Source organism: Neolamprologus multifasciatus, chromosome 15, assembly GCF_963576455.1.
Source record: "Neolamprologus multifasciatus chromosome 15, fNeoMul1.2, whole genome shotgun sequence".
In the NCBI taxonomy this organism is placed as follows: Eukaryota; Metazoa; Chordata; class Actinopteri; order Cichliformes; family Cichlidae; genus Neolamprologus; species Neolamprologus multifasciatus.
Window position 1 is genome coordinate 18,522,633 of NC_140453.1, and position 18,222 is coordinate 18,540,854.

The window sequence follows — 18,222 nt, forward strand, 5'->3', positions numbered from 1 at the left end:
GCTTCCGCAGCCTCTGCAGTTCGAGAAAGTCAGCGGGAGGGGGGAGAGAGAGAGAGAGATTGAGTTGTGTGTGTGAGAGAACGCCGACGGGAGCGCGCAGCAACGGAGAGAGAAGACCCGTTTGAACGCGAGGAGAGAGAGAGAGAGAGTTTGAGTACGAGTGGGTGTGAGAGAGAGAGATAGAGAGTGAACGGGAGGAGAGAGAGCGACGACCGTGAGGGTCCGGGTGCCTGAGGGACGGACGACACGGTAAATATAAACGTTACATTTTGAACGCACACCGGCACCCGTTACAGCCGTTAAGTTAGCTAATAGTCACCTCCTAAAGTCGTCGCGCGCTCCGGAGCCAAATCGTCGGTTCCGTTTTAGCAGATGATGTGCGCGTGAAGACGGAGCGGTACACGGGGCTAGTGAACTTGGGGACTTCTTTTGTACAGTGGGAGGAAAATCACCGCCACCGGACAGCCGTTATATAACGGATGCTTATTAACCGATGTCCGGCGGAGGGTACAAGCCCTGCTCCCTCCGCCAGGCTTCTGCCCCCCCGCAGCCACCAGCAGGTAACGTTAAACCGGAGCGCACCGTCCTCTTCGTTCACCAGATGCAGACAGACACATCAGCGCGCGGAGCCGGAGTCGAGGCGCGTGAACAAGCAGGCGGGGGCGCGCATGCCGGGGTTAACGGGTGCGTTCGGTCTGAGACGCGCCCCCGTGTGTGTTTTTTACCTGACCCAGTAAAGCTTATCGTCGCTACACACTCAGACACGTGCCTCTCACCAGCTGCCCGCCCCGCAAACACCCCAGCCGGGATTATACACCGGTTATAAGAGGCCGTCCGGTAAAGGCCACGTAAGGTCGCTCACAATATTAATTGTTATATACTGCGCGTTGTCAAGGTAGCAGGAGCAATAACCACACTTCCGGATTGGGCGTTTAAAATAAAAGTCGACACAAAGGCGTTTGTTTAACTACTTAACGGTACTTAATCACAATATGACATTATTATAATCTTTAAAATTTATTTGACGGAATTTATTTTGCTACAAAGATATCTGCAGTATTTTATTATATTTTGAGTATGCTGGTTATATTTGGGCTTGTAAAATGTCAGGAAACTAAGAAAAACACGTTGTCCATAAAATCCCCAAATTATACCGTCTTAAAAAAATGTCACAAAAGATTGAATAACAGAAAATCTTTTATTTTAATAGTTTGAATGACTGAATTTTACACAATTTTGACATAAAAGAAAACTAAAGGAACAAGAAAGAGGTGATTTAAGTGGCCATTTTTCTAAATAAAGTTCCACATTTAGATAATTTTACAAGTGGGCAATGTTTAGAAATACAATTCCCTTTTGTCACAAGAAAAATAATACATAAATGAGAAAGTAAATATAAATAAATATAAATTAATTTGTTATAAATCTGAAAATCTATTTCTGTTATCTTTGTCTGTCTATCTCTGTTTTCATTGACATCAAAGCATTCCATGGGTGTGTTTTAAATAACATATCCCTTACTGCTTGGATCCAGAAAGGCCTCTTACCCCAATACTGCTGAAAGAATTTAAGATCTGTTTGTTTATATGTTGAATGTGATGGTAATTATTTTAGAAATTTCATTTCATATCTGTGCAAAATTTGGCTAAAACACTCAACTAGTTAATTATATATAATTTATTAGTTGAGAAATAGAGATTGGGGAATGATATGAATATTAATAATACGTTTAAATGTAATTTCTTTTACAAAATTCTATGCACTAACTTCTATGATCTAACTGGACATCATTCTCCAACAACATATACATTTGATAATGTAAATATCTCAACCTGACAACTTTAAGAACACACAAGATATTAATAATATGTTTTCCACCTTGTGTTCTTTTAACTATAAACATGGTTGTAGTACCTTATTTTTTGCATATGGTCAAATGTTACACCAGAGGGTGAGGTGTGTTGTGAGTATTTTGTCCTCAGATGACCTGTGTTTTTGCAAAATCTGTGAAAAAGTTCTGTGAGTACAGATAACTTATAAAGTGCTACAGTTTGGGAAATGTGCATAATTGTAAACCTAATTTAGAAAAAAAAGAATCGGTCAGTGTTTTCATCACTTAAAAGAAAAGTATAATTTTGCCTTGATTTGTAAAACAACAATAATAACAGGATAAAAACATTTGCAAACAAACAAGGCAATTGATCTTTTTAATAGGATGTAATGCTTTTATTGTGAAAACTAATCACTTATCACTTATGTTCCTGTCTTGTTGCTGCCTTATTCTCTTTACCTTAACCTTCCTCTGAAGCTTTTTCTCTGCGCAACCATTTCTCCTCCCACCAATGCAGGCTTCTGCTTGGGCCTTTGACTAGGGGCTAATTTAAACCACTGCTGACATGAAGACTGGAACAATTTAAATCAGTGTATATTGACTTGCTATAGGAGGGTGAGGTGTGTGTGTGACCTAAATACTTAGGACTTGGAAGAGTTAGTTGGCTTGCAGCCTGGAGTTTGTGCAGGGAGCCCCCGGGAATGGCGGGGTGGATACTGTACAACCATTTCTGCAAAGTTTCCACTCCGTGTTTCTGCTGGTAACCCTGGCCCGCCGCCTGTTGTCTTTACAGTAGGTGATGTAAGGCCTGAGCATGAGGAGTGACATACTGTACAATGCATCCTGAGTAAAGCCAGACACACTGGCTGCGCTCGAATCCAGATCACTGCTGAAGTCTACAACACCACATTTTGAAGCTCCTTTTTGGGATGAGTTTCTGACACCTGTCTGAACAAATCACACTCACAAAAGCACAGAAACAACAGACTTCGCACCTAGCACACTAATCCAGCGGTGTTTATCTGAAACAGAGGCCATCCTGTATGGTGTAATCCCCAAAGATCAGGTTATCCCTTTAGCCACTGATTTAATCTGTGATTGAGGTTTATTAAACCAAGAGTCAGTACTGATTTAATTAGTATTATATGTGGACGCTCCAAAACCGCAGTTTCAGTCCTTCCCTCCTTTTTTCTTCAGAGGAGATGAAAAACAAACAAAAGAAACCTGGCCACTTTATTATGATTTCCATGTCACTTGTTACCTGAACAATTTTTTAGAAATTAAAGCTTCTACCAAACTAATGTGACTTGGATTTCATTGTGGACATTAACCCTTAGGATCAGGATGTTTTCTTAACAAGTAGTCCAAATCACAGACTGACATATTAGCAACCAACCTCGTGATGTGGACGCTTTCGCTTTGATGAAGTTTGATCTGTTTTCAGTCTCTTCTTCCTGCAACATGATGGCATTCCTCTGCCCATCGGAGACCCTCAACATGAACAGTTTCCCTGTGCTCATGTCTTTATATTAGTCTAGTCATAGCTTTGTGCTTTGTGGGTCAGAGTAGAGATGTAAGAAGTTTAGGCTTTGCATGCATATCTGATTTTATTACTCGCCATATATTTGTATTTTATAGCTTATTTAATCTTGTGTGTACCTGCCTGCGGGTAGCTAAATTTGTAACAGGAAAGCTTTTCTCTTGTGAACAGTTCCTGAAAAATAGAGAATAAAACTAAACTGAAGTCACTCATTTAAGCTCGCAACTCCCCAAGAACTGGTCTGTCTGAGGACAGATCTCAAGACTGGTTTATCTCCGGTTTCAAAAGTGAAGCCAGTGTGGAAGTGTTTTAAATTTGCATTCTTTTAATGACCTGGAGCTAAAAGCCACCCAGATGTATTGAAGTCTATGGGAAAAATAACACCACTAAACACTTTCCCCATGAGTTTATGGTCTCCGTTGCTGGTTTTATTTCATATTAAATGAAAACAATTGTTGATTTTGTAAGTTATAGCTGAGTGCACTGAAGGAAAATGAAGCAGAGTTATTTTTTCTATGACCTGACAAGCATCTGCCTCACGAGCATATGACTCTTTTAAAATATAGTCTGGTTTGACCAATATATGTACACCTAGTTAAAGTTCCTCTTGTAAGGAGAAAGTTTCTGCTCTGAGTTAAGATATAAAAAAGATCTTAAAAATGGTTAATAGAACCATTAGTTAATAGAATGATGAAAATTTCCTCTGCTTTGGAAACACCTGACATAACCCTAAAGCTATTAAAAAAAAGCATTGTTAGAGTACTTTTGCATTAAGAGGTCATAACACTGAATAATGGTCACCATTTGAGCATAGATTTTTGCATTTCTTACATAACTTGTGTTAGTCTTAGTATACTTAACAATATTGCCATAAAAACAAGATTAGCAAGCAGATGCTAGGACATATTCTGACATATGATGGGAAGAGTCAGTCCTAATAAGGCTCTCTTTCAGTGTTTAAGTGTCTGTCACAGGCATGTCTGGTTTGGTTTTAAGGCATTTCATGTTAGGGCAGGGTAAAACCAGAGTCTTTCCACAAGCAAATCTTGCCACTCAGCAACCATGAAGTGCCTCCAAATACTAGATTAGTTATTTAAACCAGGACTGGCAAAGATGCATCCAAGTCAGTAGTTCTTCATTTTTGTGATAACATGCATTTCCATTCCCGATGTTGGGTTTATTAGAAAAGGGTGAAAATAGATAGAAATGAATGCCATTTCTTGATCTAGAGGTTTTAAGTAAGTTTCAATAATAAAGATATTTTTACACAGTTCTTATCTAAACCAGGTTTAAACACACACAAACTCTAACCCTTATAATAATTCAGACAGCCTGCATTTTAAATTAAAATTGGCCATGTAAGACTCAAGTGCAACCTCAAGATATAATAGGAAAAAAATCAGAATAAATTAAAAATAACCTAAACATTTGAAAGTTATGAGAATAAAATGGGGGATACCTAAAACTGTCAGAGTTAAAAGAAAATCTGTAAGATTATTTCTAAATAAGTGATAAAATAGACAGCAATTTAAAAGTAGACGTAACAAGCAGGACCCCTCTTTTAGTGAAAGGTGCAAACCGTCAGCACATTTTTTCCTAAAGATCAAAGGCTGTGCACTAAGGACAGCAGTTATGGGACATGATGGAGTGATGAAAGGCTTTAAAGGAAATAAATCAAACCTAAAACAAACAAGCAGCCAGGGCAGAGTAATTTGAACTGGTGTAGGATGTTCACTCTTTTCTGCTGCACTTTGAACCATTGCAATAAGCTTACTTAGAGGAATACAAGCATGCAGGACTATGCATTTGAAGGTTTCTGTGTTTTTCCACTGTGATCTGTTTGCAAATGGAAAGACCGTAAACTCAATGAATGTGGAAAAGCTGAGATATAATTAGTTTATTTCAAGGTATCTCAAGTTTTGTGTCATCTATTTTGCAAATCAATCAATTAATTTTAGTTTTCTGTTAAAATTTAAGGGATTGGGATGAAGGGTTTCTTTCAGCTCGGCGTAAGGTTTCAGCTTTTTAAAATCTTGGCAGTGACCTAGGTGAATGTTTTCAAAATACTGCTTTATACTTAAATTATGCAGCGGTTTTATTAGTCCAGGTCAGTTGAGATCAAATTGTGCTTCATGTGGCGTATGTATGATGTATAATGATGTATAATAAACTTTATTTTCAACAATCACTGGGGCACAGAAACTATACTCACCAGTCAAATCTGATAAAAAGAAATCAAACAAACAAAAAAACAAACACAAAGTTTGCTGACTTTGCCCCTAGTTATACTTCACCCTCCATCTTCCTCCCATAGATATCAGTTAGGTATTCTTTGAATGCCGGGACTCTCTCTTATAATTCCTTTGCTGAAACATAGAGGGACTGAAATGTGATCGCAATCAGTGTTTTAATCTCCCAAGAAGAGCTGCGTCAATAGAGCTGTAATGCTTTGTTTGCTGTCTTAAAATCTGTTTTTTTCCTGTTTGTATCCCTTACATGCAATTTTAAACTGTGAACAGACATGCGCGCAATAGCTTGTTATTCTGCTACAGCGTGTTTTCCAATAATTGTTCATAAATACCCCTGTAATACACCTAAGTGCCTACAATCTGCCAAAACAGCTGGTGAAAAAACCTTTAAGCTCACATTTCAAGCCATATGTTTATTAAAAAAAACAGGATTTTATCTTCAAAACATCTTCTGCGGTTATAAAACTGTCCCTGTGCTCACTTTGCTTTGTTCCTGCTCCTTGGTTTCGTCATTAATTACCTTCCATATAACAAAAAATGTTAATGACAGCGATGAGATGAGAGGGTGATGAAACGAGAGCCAATATGAGTTCGAGCACTTACAAGGTCACACATGGTTGCCTCTCCACTGAACACCTTTCTCACTGCTGCCTTCCACTCAACCATTCGAGCTCAATAATGAGACACAATGTCCTAGAAAAAGGTTAATTGTTTATCAAATAAAAGCCAAAATTGAATGCTTCCCATATATGATAGAGTCTGCTTTATGTCATTGTAATATGAGTATCTGTGGGTTTTAAACTGTTAGACAAAGCAAAAAAATGTAAGATCAAATAAAACTTGTTATGGATATTTATGGAAAATGTTTCTTACTTGTTTGTTGTTTTATATTTTCTTCAATTATAACCCCCCAAAAATATTATATAAACAATTATTGTCAAACATGCCTCAAAAATGCAGAAAATGTAGGACATATAGGAAAAGAACCAAAACAAAATAAAACGTGATACATCAGTGAAAAAGATTTCTGTATTAATAGTTGTTGGATACAGTGCGATTGGTACCACAAGTACACAGATCTTTGTCATGCTTGTGGTCAGGATTTTGATTTGGCCTTATCTGCAGTCTGAATGCAGCCACTTTGTCTAATAAAATGGGACAGTTTCATCAGGTTGCATCAATCACTATGTGAGAGCAGTGATGACAGCTACCCTGATTCCAGCAGACTTCTCTGAAGACACCTGCATGTCTGTTAATATGTCAGGGCTTAGAAGCTGCTTTTCTGCTTCCACCTGCCAAGCACAGTTCACATAGCCATACCTGTAGTTTACCTGTAATGTGTGTGCAGCTGAGAAAGTAAGAAAACAGTAAAAGAAAGATGTCAGTAACGTGCTGAGCATGATTCCTTACTCAGACCTGACAAATATGCTCCAGCTGTACATGTACTTACGTGTGTGTTTGTGTGTGTTTTGTCTTTCTTCCCGCAGGAGAGGGGGAGGTCTGAGGGAGCGCGTTATCGTCTGACAGACCGAGACAGGTTGAATGAAGCTGCACCTGGTGCTTCTGAGGGCATTTCCCATGTTTTGATTTGCTCTGTTTTTTTAACTTTCTAAACTTGGTTTCACCGAGCTGTTCCCTGCCATGCCGTCCAACAGTCCTGCTACTGGTGAACCACCCCAGACGCCAGAGAATGACACTTCTAACGATGTGGTGAGCAGGAGCTACAATATAACTAATAACTAATAATACTGTATTTACTGAAACAGTCTAACTGAATCAGAGTAGCAGTTATGTCTGTCACAGTGTGAAATTTTCACTATGAGATTATTGTAGTCAGAAGAATTCACAATAAAAATGTTATCACAATAAGAGCTACAAAAGCTAGAATGTTAAAAATTGTAGCTAAATAGATTGACTTAAAATTGCTAACTCAAATTTGTACAAATATGCATGTGTAGAAGCTTTTATTTTTAAAATCTGATACCTTAAAGCTTCCTGGAATAACTGGAGCTTGTATTTAGATCATCTGACATGTTTGGGATGAACCTGATCACTTTTAACAACTATCCAAGGCCTTTAAAGTCGAAAATCTCAGAGAAAAAGCATCATGATGACTTACTAAAAACTGACTACAAACTGGTTAACATAGCTAAGTCTGGGTTTTATTTTGAAAATCTGACATATTTTTAAAAGCAGTCGTCTCACTTGTTGACTATAGAGAAATTTACAAAAAGTACAAATACAATACCGGCATATCCTAAAACTTCTGGAAGAGTCCTAGAAGTACAACAAACGTAAAAAAAAATATTACATTTAAAAGTCCAGATGTTAACATTTTATTTAATACAACACACAGTACTGTATATTTATTAATGTCATGTATTTTATTATCCTAAATTTACCATAAAAATCAGAGAACAAACCAAATACATTTTAAAGCCTTTTTAAAATATATTTTTCATGATTGAATAAAATTCAACAAGTACTTACATTTTTAAATAATTAAATATAAGGAAACTGAGTTATTTCAATTATGAAACATTACATCAGTTTTATACTAATTGTCTTGTATGCAGTGACAACAGTAATTATGTGTTACTGTATAAATGTTACTGTATAACGTACAACATTTACCTCTTAAACAGTCAAGTACCCAAACTCAGCTGTACCCCTTGTACAGTTCAGCTCCTGCTGCTTCTTTCACTTTTATCATCACTGCTTCTATTATTATACATATTGAAAGAGTACTACTACTGTTATTTTTGCTGCCACAGATATTATTACAGCCACCACCTCTTTTACTACAGCTGTCATTACCACCACTACTTTGGCTTCTTAGCTCATGGTTGAGAGCTTTTTTTAGCCAGTACTCACAGAGAAGCTGGCAAGTCTGACTGTGTGTTTGTAATAACTAAACTTGCAGTTTTTTTTTTAAAATTTACATTCACTACAGGCCTTTCTACTTTCCACACTGTTGTTTGACCACATGTACAGTAAATGAGACGAGTGCAGGGTTTAGACTTTCAAATGGTCTTTCATTTAAAAAAAAAAAAATGTACACAAGTAAAGAGACAGGTGAAAAATGGCTCCATTCCTTTGCTCTACTGCAGCCCAGGGTGGCCCTCGTCAATCTGTGAGAAATTTGTAGTTTATTCTATAGTCGTGTTGTTATAAAAAGGCCCACCTCAGTCGCCAGCTTCCCCATTCACATGCTGGCATCAGACCAAAACAAAGTTTCCCCTCATAGAGCTGTTCTTTCTAACTTCCTGAGATTTAACTCTCTCATAAAGAGTCGAGCAAAGCCAAGAGAGAAATCGGAGGAAGTCTCAGTTTGAAGACAGAGAGGAAGTGATGGCAATGAGACACATAAAAGAGATGTGGGAACCTGACTCATGCCAACTGTAATCTATTGAACAAGACAGGAGCCAGAGGTGCCGGGAGAATAGCTCAGAGAGTAGCTAGCAAGTGTTTTCAGAAAATTTGCCCTTTATGCAAACAGATGGCAGTCTGCTAGTGAGCAAAGCATTCACAAGGAGGTTTTTGGTGTGGCGCTGTATATAAGTTTGCAATCAGTTTCACTTAGCAACTGCTAAGTGGTTGCCAAATGGTTGGTCACCAGTCTCCTGTCTTGTGCTACTGGGGCCTTATCCATTTGACCCTTAAGAGTCACATGTCCAAAATAGTGGACAAGTTAATTTCATGTAATTGGTGGTCACTGCAAAACCTGAAATGCAGCGATTCCCAAAATGTTGACTGTTTGTCTTTTATGTGCCCCCTAACACAAAATTATATTGTAGCTTTCATAGTAATGATAATACATTTTATTTGATTTCTCTTTTCAAAACACAGAAAACAAGGTCAACTTACATCATGAAATTTACAACTAGAACAACATTAAGAGATATTAAAATCGTAGAATGATATGAGTGCAAAACATATAAAATTTAAAAAAACTTGATAGTTAAAGTTGATATACTGATGTGAACAGGCAATGTTTCGGGCTACGATTTAACTAGTCTAGCTGCCGGAGTTGAAGTTGAAGATGATGCACAGCGCAGCTAAATACCTTTGAATCGATTGTTGTTATTAACAGCAGCTATTGCCCTTCAAATATATTTGCATCACATTAGTAAGATGATGCAGCCAAAATGCATATCAAAGTATATTAAACAGTTAAGATAGTATAAAAATCACATCTGAAGGGCGCCACTGACAAGAGCTACTAACATGCAGAGGATAGAGCAGCAAGATAAAGTAAGAAATGGATGATTTAATTAAATGCACATACAAATCGTGCTAGTTGGGAGTTTATGTAAAGTCGGCTGTGCAAATTCATTCTTGCAAGCTGAACATATGTTTATAGGTTGCATGCCATCCACAATTTTCTGCATGGTAATATACAATCACAGGCTTTCAATACTTCACCAGCAAACCTGTGAGCCCACAGATTTCTTAGGTGCTGCTCCTTTTCCCGAAATCACCAATCAGAGCTAAGGATGAGCTCTGACAAAGTAGATCATCTTTCTTCTCTAATGCCTGTGCCTGTCAGCATTTACAATACTCATATGCTTACAAAGACAGTTTGATGACTGTCAAAAGGTGTGCCCCGGGCGTAACAGCGATATGTAACATCCTAATCATTTGAAAAAAAAAAGTTTTATTTCATTTCCACAGCATTTTGTTTAAAAATAAGTTATTTGTGTTTCTGACCAAGTGTGGAGTGTTTATTACCTTCTAAATGTGGGTTTAAACATTCCTCTAGCCACCTACCTGATCTCTCCTGGTGTATGCAGTGAATGCAGAACTAGTAATAACAGTACACAAATTCAGACAGTTTCTCTTTAAAGGTAAAGGTATATACGAGGTGCAATCAAAAAGCTCCTCAACCATACCTATAAAAAGCAAAAGCTATAAAAAGCAAAAACCTTTTAGCTTCAAGGTTATCTCCATGTGGAGCTGCACCACTCCATTCTCCTTCAGAAAGCTAAGTCTTCGATTTCAGGAAGAGGATGAAGCCAAGTCTCACAAGCTGGGCTGGAGTACAGGGTTCCCCACAGATTCTTTTGAGTTTGGGGCCAGCGGTGGGGTTGTTACTTAAAAAAGTAATGCATTGCGCATTGTGCACTACTTAAAAAAAAGGAATGCGGTATTTTAACCTATTTACTCCATGGAAAAGGTAAAAACGTGAATTAACAGTGTTGTTTGCACCGCACTGGCGGCACAGAACACTGCTTTTGCCTCCGTGAACACATCGGACTACAAACACGCAAATTACCAACTCCGGAAGACAATTAAAGCAGCCAAATGTGAGTTCAGGGACAGAGCGGGACAACAATTTGACAATCCTCGGAGAATGTGGTAGGTACGAAGCGCATCGTGAGCAAATGCTTTGAGAGGCTGGTCGGGGACTTCATCTGCTCTGCACTACCCAACTCATTGGACCCTCTACAATTTGCAAACCGCCGCAACAGGTCCACTGATGACGCCATAGCCCTGACACTACATACTGCTCTCTCGCAGGTGGAGAAAAGGGACATGTATGTGAGAATGTTGTTTGTACATTACAGCTCAGTATTCAGTACCATCGTTCCCTTGAAGCTGGAGAGGAAACTGCAGGACCTAGGATTGAGTAGCTCTCTCTGCAGCTGGATTCTTAACTTTCAGTCTGACAGACGCAAAGTGGTCAGACTGGGCAGCATCACCTAATCCCCCGTCATAATGAATACTGGTGCACAACAGGGGTGTGTACTGAGCCCTCTCCTGTACTCACTCTACACCTACGACTGCACGGCCACTAGCAACTCCAACATCATTGTGAAGTTTGCAGACAACACAACAGTGGTGGGTCTTATCACCAAAGGTGATGAAATGGCTTATAGGGAGGAGGTCAGCGCCCTGACACACTGTTGGTGAGAGAACCATCTCACTCTCAACGTCACAAAGACAAACGAGTTGATAGTACACTTCCGGAGAAGTAGAGAAGCACACAACAACATTACCATCAACGGCGCTGCTGTGAAGAGAGTGAGCAGCTTCTGTTTCCTAGTTGCGCATCTGGCAGAGGATCTCACATGGTCTGTTCACACAAACAAAAAAGTTCACTTCACATATATACCATTTCTTTTGCTCAATAGTCATGCTGCTGACCTCTGTATATTTTATTTTGTATATATGTAGATACATATATATAGGGGTGCAACAATACTCATATCGATATTGAACCGTTCGATACAGTTCTTTCGGTTCGGTACGCATGTGTATCGAACAATACAAAATTTATTTGATCAACTTTTCTTCTGACGATGCTGTCTGTGTTGAGCGCTCAGTGGATCTGCACTCGACAGTGCAGCCTAGGCGGAGTAGTCGAACGCAGATTCACCGAGCGCAGGGCAAGCTAGCAGACAGAAGTTAAGCTCTCGTTGCAACATAGCAAATTGAACCTCCCCCACCCTCATTCAGATCTGGCGTTTGGAACTATTTTGGTTTTCATGTGACGTATGACCCTGAAGGTAAGCGCGTCATGGACAAAAGTAAAACAGTATGTTGGATGTGCCACGCAATGCTCAATTACATTGGTGGGAACTAGTGCGTTAGCGCAGTTAGCTCATTAACGTGTTGGCCGTCCAGCCCCACGCACGGGGCGATCTGCGGTAGCTCGTTAACGGGGATTTGCCGTGTTGTGGCGTTAACGTCATTTCAATGAGATTAATGCTGACAGCACTAGTGGGAACTCAACGAATATGACTGCACATTTACTCTGACATCATCCTAGTGCAAAGACAAGTGGAAGCAGACAAAAACAACAAGCACACATGCTACAAACTTTACCCGAGTCATTTAGACAGCCGTTAGCACATGATTCTCCTTATGGGGACCTGATATGTTTGATATGCTGCTGAGAATATACCCCAGAAGAAGTGTATAGTATAGCTTTTACTTTGGAAAGAGCCATTTTTCTGTAGTAAACTCTCTTTTCCAAAGATGAGTGATTTCTCGATCAGATAGATAGATTGTCTAAGAATAAGAGGGCCATAGCTTGAATCCTGGCGGGAGTTTTATTCACTGAAGTGTCCTTTGGGTACTTCCGCTTCTTCCTGCAGTCCAAAGCCATTGATATGAGGTAAATAAAGTGCTTGAAATGTATAGAGTAAAGTGCTGTTTGACTGTGTGGTTAAAATTTGGCTTGTAGTCTAAAGTGTTTATAGTACTCAGCAAGACTGGAGAAGCACTGTATAAATGTAAGTAGATTAAATTACTCCATAGCATGGCCTGAAATACAAAGTCGGATAGTTATCAGTTAACAGTGCAAATCTTAGGCGACAGGCCCATTCACTGACACAAATTGTTTTGCCAATGTGTTTTGGACACACACACACTCTGTCTTTTAGTGTTTACTTATAAACACAAAGTTGACAACCACTTGAAAGAGTACTTCACAGTGATTACCACACGACTCTGTGTAGAGGCTAAAATGCCACAAACCTGACAGCTCACTACTGCCGTAGTCACCTGTTGATTATCAGGCTCTGGCTGCTTGGCATACACTCAGCTTCACCATCACTCTGACTTCTTTGTGACATTTGTGTTAGCCTGCTGTCTGTGCAGATGCTTACTTATTGTTGTGTGTTAGCAGCACTGGATTGTTGTTACTGTCCTGGATTCAATTTGTATTTCACTCTTTTCATTTCATGCATTAAAAATAAAAGTAATCTTCACCTCTCCATTCCTCAAAAGCTGTAGACCCCTACAATATTTTCCTCCTCCCTGAAGGGTTAAATTAAATAGGTCAAGTAACCAAAAGAGAAAAGGCCTGCTTGGTGATTTTTTTTACTTCTATCTGCCATTTTACACATATTAAAAAAAACTCTATAACTGTCACAAGGGGTAGTGGAGAACTGAAAAGCAGAGCGGCACAACAGCTGGAGAGCACGAGCTTGATCTGGGACACGTTATGAATGCGCATGCTGTACGGTAACTTGAGGCAAACAGACATGGGGTTGACAATGCCATGTATGGCAAAAGGGCCGATGAACTGGGGTGACAGTTTTTTTGATTCAACCTACAAAGTGAGTGGACAGCCATACCTGTGGTCCCAGGTGTCCGATGGCAGTCAGCAAGCGCCTTGTTCGTTCTTTAGTCCGGAGTAAGGTGGCCCGAGTCGCACACCAAGCACGGCAGCACCTGTGGAGGTGAGCTTGCACAGACGGAACGGAGTGCTCACCTTCGATGGCAGGAACCAAAGGCGGTTGGTATCCCAGGGATGCTTTAAAAGGAGGCTTTCCAGTGGCGGCGGAGGTGTGGCTGTTATGCGCATACTCAATCCATGAAAGCTGTTCACTCCACGTCGACTGGTTATGGGAAGAGACGCAGCGGAGGCTCAAGCTCCCGGGTAGCTTGCTCAGATTGTCCATTGCTCTGTGGGTGAAAGATGATGACGAGAGACTGACCTTTGCGCCCAGAGCAGAGCAGAAGTCCTTCCACACACGTGATGTAAACTGCAGCCCTCTGTCTGAAACGATGTCCTCAGGGAACACCCACTTGTTCAGGGAGCCTGAACACGTGGGTGGTGAGGTGCCGGGCCGTCTCCAAGGCAGTGGAAAGTTTCGGAAGGGCGATGAAATAAGCTGCTTTGGAGGTCGACAATGGTTAGGATTGTAGTATTACCCGAAGAGGGCGGTAATCCAGTGATGAAATCCAGGGAGATATGCGACCATGAGTGAGCCAACGTGGGGAGAGGCTGAAGAAGGCCCGACGGAGGACGGTTGGAAAGTTTATTCTGAGCCCATGTAGAACAGGCTGACAAAAATTCCCTGGCATCTTTAGTTAGAGTGGGCCACCAAAAGTAGCGTCAGAGGAAAGATATGGTGCGGAGGACCCCCGGGTGGCACTAGAAATGGGCGGTGTGAGCCCACTGGAGAACTTGAGGGCGGACAGATGTAGGAACAAAGAGGTGGCCGGTGGGCTGGTTCCCGGATCCGGCTCAGATCCTTGTGCCTCCTGGATGAGCGGCTCGATCTCCCATGACACGGCCCCAATTACGCAGGCGGGAGAATGGGCTCAGGGTCCGATTCCTCCTCTGTGGAGGAGAACTGCCGGGAAAGATGGTCCGACTTCACATTCCGTGATCCTGGCCTGTAGGTGATAGTAAAATCAAAGCGGGTAAAGAACAAAGCCCACCTAGCCTGCCGGGAGTTGAGACGTCTGGCCGAACGAATTCTTATCCTTTTTGTCAATGTGTGGGTTGTGGAGCACAAGCCAGGAGTGGCCTAACACTAGCAGGGTGAGCGGTGTCTTGAATGCAAAAAACTAATTCTTTCTGTGTGATTACCCAAAAGAGAGAGAGAGAGAGGCTCTGAAACATGGGTAATGTCGGGTAAACGCTGACCTGACAGTGCATGAACACGGAGAGGGTTTGGCAGTGTCTCTAGCAGCGAGCGAGGTGTCAATGAAATTCAACTCTGCTCCAGAGTCGACAAGAACAGAGAGAAAATAGGACTTTGGAGCGTGATGCCACGCCCCCTCCCGCCATGACAGTAGGCCAAACAAAGCACACGGAAGCGTCAGCTAGGGTTTGTACGTGCTGTGTTGTCGGTTGCAACGTTAGATCACACAATAGGGAAGGCAAGAAGCTGGAAAATGGGCTCTCTTTTCATCGTTCCACCTTTTCATCGGGAGGGATCTCTAAACGAAGACGTCAGGCTTGGATTGCAGCGGTCAGACAAGCGGATATTGAGTTCTCTGCCATCCCCAATTTTTTGTTGGTTTGCTTGCGGCATTTTCTTTCCGGTGGTCATAGATAATTAAATAAAACATCCTAATGTGTGATGCTGCAGAACCACGTCATGTTGACGGAGTAGATTATTATTTGGCATTATTGCAGGCAAACCAGCATATGAAATATGAAACAGAAAAGAAAAGTATGTTTATTTTTTTTATTCAAGATCTGTTCACATGTACTTAGCAAGTACATACACATGAAATGCAAACTATTTACATGGCAACGCACAGCTGGCGACCTCTGGCTGTATCTTGGTCATATGGTCAACGTGCTCACAACGTGGAGGTTTAAAAACGGCCAAATCTTGTACCCAACCGTTTGTGAATTAGATGTGCCCTTTGTCTTTTGCGCTGATTTTAAGCATGGTTCTGGCAGTCCTGTTTCCAACACAGTGTGTTTGTTTTGATTTGTGGCCTTCTGACATAGCGCCGCGATCCCACAATGCACTGCGGCGTAACGTCAACTGCAAAGCCCTATGGAAGACAGTCTGAACACAAAGCCAACGAGGCAAGAGGAGTTTGGGGAGGGAATTATCACTTGACAGATTGCCCACCAGTATTCTCTCTATTACTGGTGGGTGCGCCCTTTCGCCAGTGCCAGGCAGGTGGAAACCGAGTAGCACTTGCAGCCACAATAAACGCACTGACCGGCGGCAAAACAGCATTGGCGTTCCGTGGGCAAAAGCCATGAGCGTCTCAGCTGCATGGGTTTCTCCTCCTCTTCACCGAGGTCAGACTCGCACGGCCCACAAGCCGCTGTGGAGGCTCCATGAAGTCCCAGGGGTTCATAACCCGAGCGTGCATGTAAACTCCGGTGCGCACGTACTCGATCATGCACTCAAATACACAGAGTCATAAGGGCATCTAGAGAGGAAGACAATTCATGAAGCATCAGTTAATTTATGAGTTCATCATTGATGAGAGTGAGTAAGCGTTGCCCAGTGGTGGCTGCAGTGGATTTTTTTGTCAAACACACTTTTAAACTTAAAAAAAAAGACATTTCAGGGGTAGCGTGAAGCATTGCGCCCATGTCAGCACGCGATCCTGGAGTAACTGTACAATATAAGCAATTTTAGCACCATCATTAGAAAAAACTTGTGGCTGCTGACAAAACTGGAAAGAACATTGAGTGAGGAAGCCAGCACATTTGCCAAGTTCTCCAGAAAAAGCTCTAGGTGTAGGGAGAAATCTGTCTAATAGAACAGGTGTAGGAGCTGGTGCTGTGGCACTTACGGTTGGAGCTGCTGTCTCCTGTGGGGGTGCGGCGGCGGGTGGATTCACCGCCAGAGGTGTTCGCTGGGCTACAGCCTGTGTGAGGTTTGCAAGCTCACCTCGAATATTGGTAAACATCTGCTCATTACGCTCCAGCATTGCCACCAATGTGGCGAGAGTGGGGGTCGAGGCCGCTGAATCTGCTGAGTCCATTTTGTGGCTGGATGATTCTGTCACAAGCGGTAGCGGAGACTCAAGCACAGAGTAACACAAGTTAACAACATAACTGATTGCGAACTGTAATGTGATTACTGAATAAAGAACTGCGTTACCTAAAAAAATAGTGTTTGTTCAGCCAACACTAGTGAGGTCAATGGGCACTTAAGTTTTCTTTTTTTGTGATAATAAATAATGGGCAGTAATCAGCTGTCTCACTACGGGGTTAGAACGATGCCACCTTAAAATGAAACTAAAAAGAAATATTGTAACTGCAATAAATATACTGAAAAATCTTGTATTGAAAGTAAAAAAAAATTGATAGTAAAAAATGATTAATTGAAACTTTACATTTTTTGTTTTCACTTACATTTTTTTTTTTTAGTTTCAATCCATTTTTTTCAGTCTCAATCCATTTTTTTCAGTTTCAATTTGCTGGCACTGTTTTGGCGTCCAGGGGCGTGCTTGAGGGGCGGGGATTCTGACCCACATGTATTTGTATACATTATAGTGCTGACCAATGACTGTAGAAAATAACGACGACTTAGCGGCTGCAGTCACGGACAAACTTGTATGTGTGGCTGTTCTGGAATGGCAGATGTTGAGATGTTCAACGTTTATATTACCGACTGTTTCAAACTGACAGCCTAATGTGTTCTTCAGTAAACTGGACTACCCAACAGAAGGACCCGATTTTCGGTAAGTTAAATGTGTTTGTAAGCTAATCTATAACTAATGTCCTTAGCTAGCTAACTAGCTAAGATGAGCACTCGGCTGTCGGGAAAACTCGTTTTGTAAAGTTCATTTAGCTAATCTGTGCTGGTGATTTGACTAAAGAAATCAAGATTAAAGCACCCGGCTGCTCAGTTACTAACTGCCATTACTGTATTATTATTATGAGTATTATACTGTAAGCAGTGTTGGGAAGGTTACTTTTGAAATGTATTCCATTACAGATTACAGAATACATGCCCTAAAATGTATTCTGTAACGTATTCCGTTACATTACTCAATGAGAGTAACGTATTCTGAATACTTTGGATTACTTAACATATTATCATGCATTTTACGTGAATGTACTATTGCTGTGTGATTTATTACTATTACTGAAGGTCCGCGGCTCCAAACCGTAGTAAAGGGACCTCTGACTAATACGTTTCCCTGTTGGGCTAGTAGCCGAAAAATAGCTTTACTTTGTTGTGTGGGTCAACTCTGCTTGCAAGAGACGCGTTGAAAGACTGCTCTAACGGAACTTATTGTTTCGGAGGAAAACACGAACAAAGCGTACAGTAGAGTTTTAATAGCTTACTTACAACTGGGCTCGTCAGGCACTCTTCTTGGCTGCAGTGGTTATTATTATATTTACATGCTTCCAGCTCCCGTTTTTGCTCGATGAC

At 41.0% G+C, this 18,222-nt stretch overlaps 1 protein-coding gene across 8 annotated transcripts in view; it reads left to right on the forward strand.

Moving 5' to 3' along the window:
- The first annotated feature begins 112 nt into the window (after positions 1-112).
- LOC146501913 (DNA (cytosine-5)-methyltransferase 3A-like) overlaps positions 113-18,222 on the forward strand; it is a 101,763-nt gene continuing 83,653 nt past the window's right edge. For 4 of the 8 annotated variants that reach the window (XM_085132428.1, XM_085132431.1, XM_085132430.1 and 1 more), the window contains exons 1-2: positions 113-249; positions 7,108-7,330. In XM_085132428.1, coding sequence (XP_084988554.1) covers positions 7,262-7,330 — 69 coding nt within the window. In that variant the 5' untranslated portion in view covers positions 113-249; positions 7,108-7,261. Of the gene's footprint in view, positions 250-309; positions 561-7,107; positions 7,331-18,222 lie in introns of those variants that run through there. The other 4 variants (XM_085132437.1, XM_085132438.1, XM_085132439.1 and 1 more) reach the window with 2 other exon arrangements.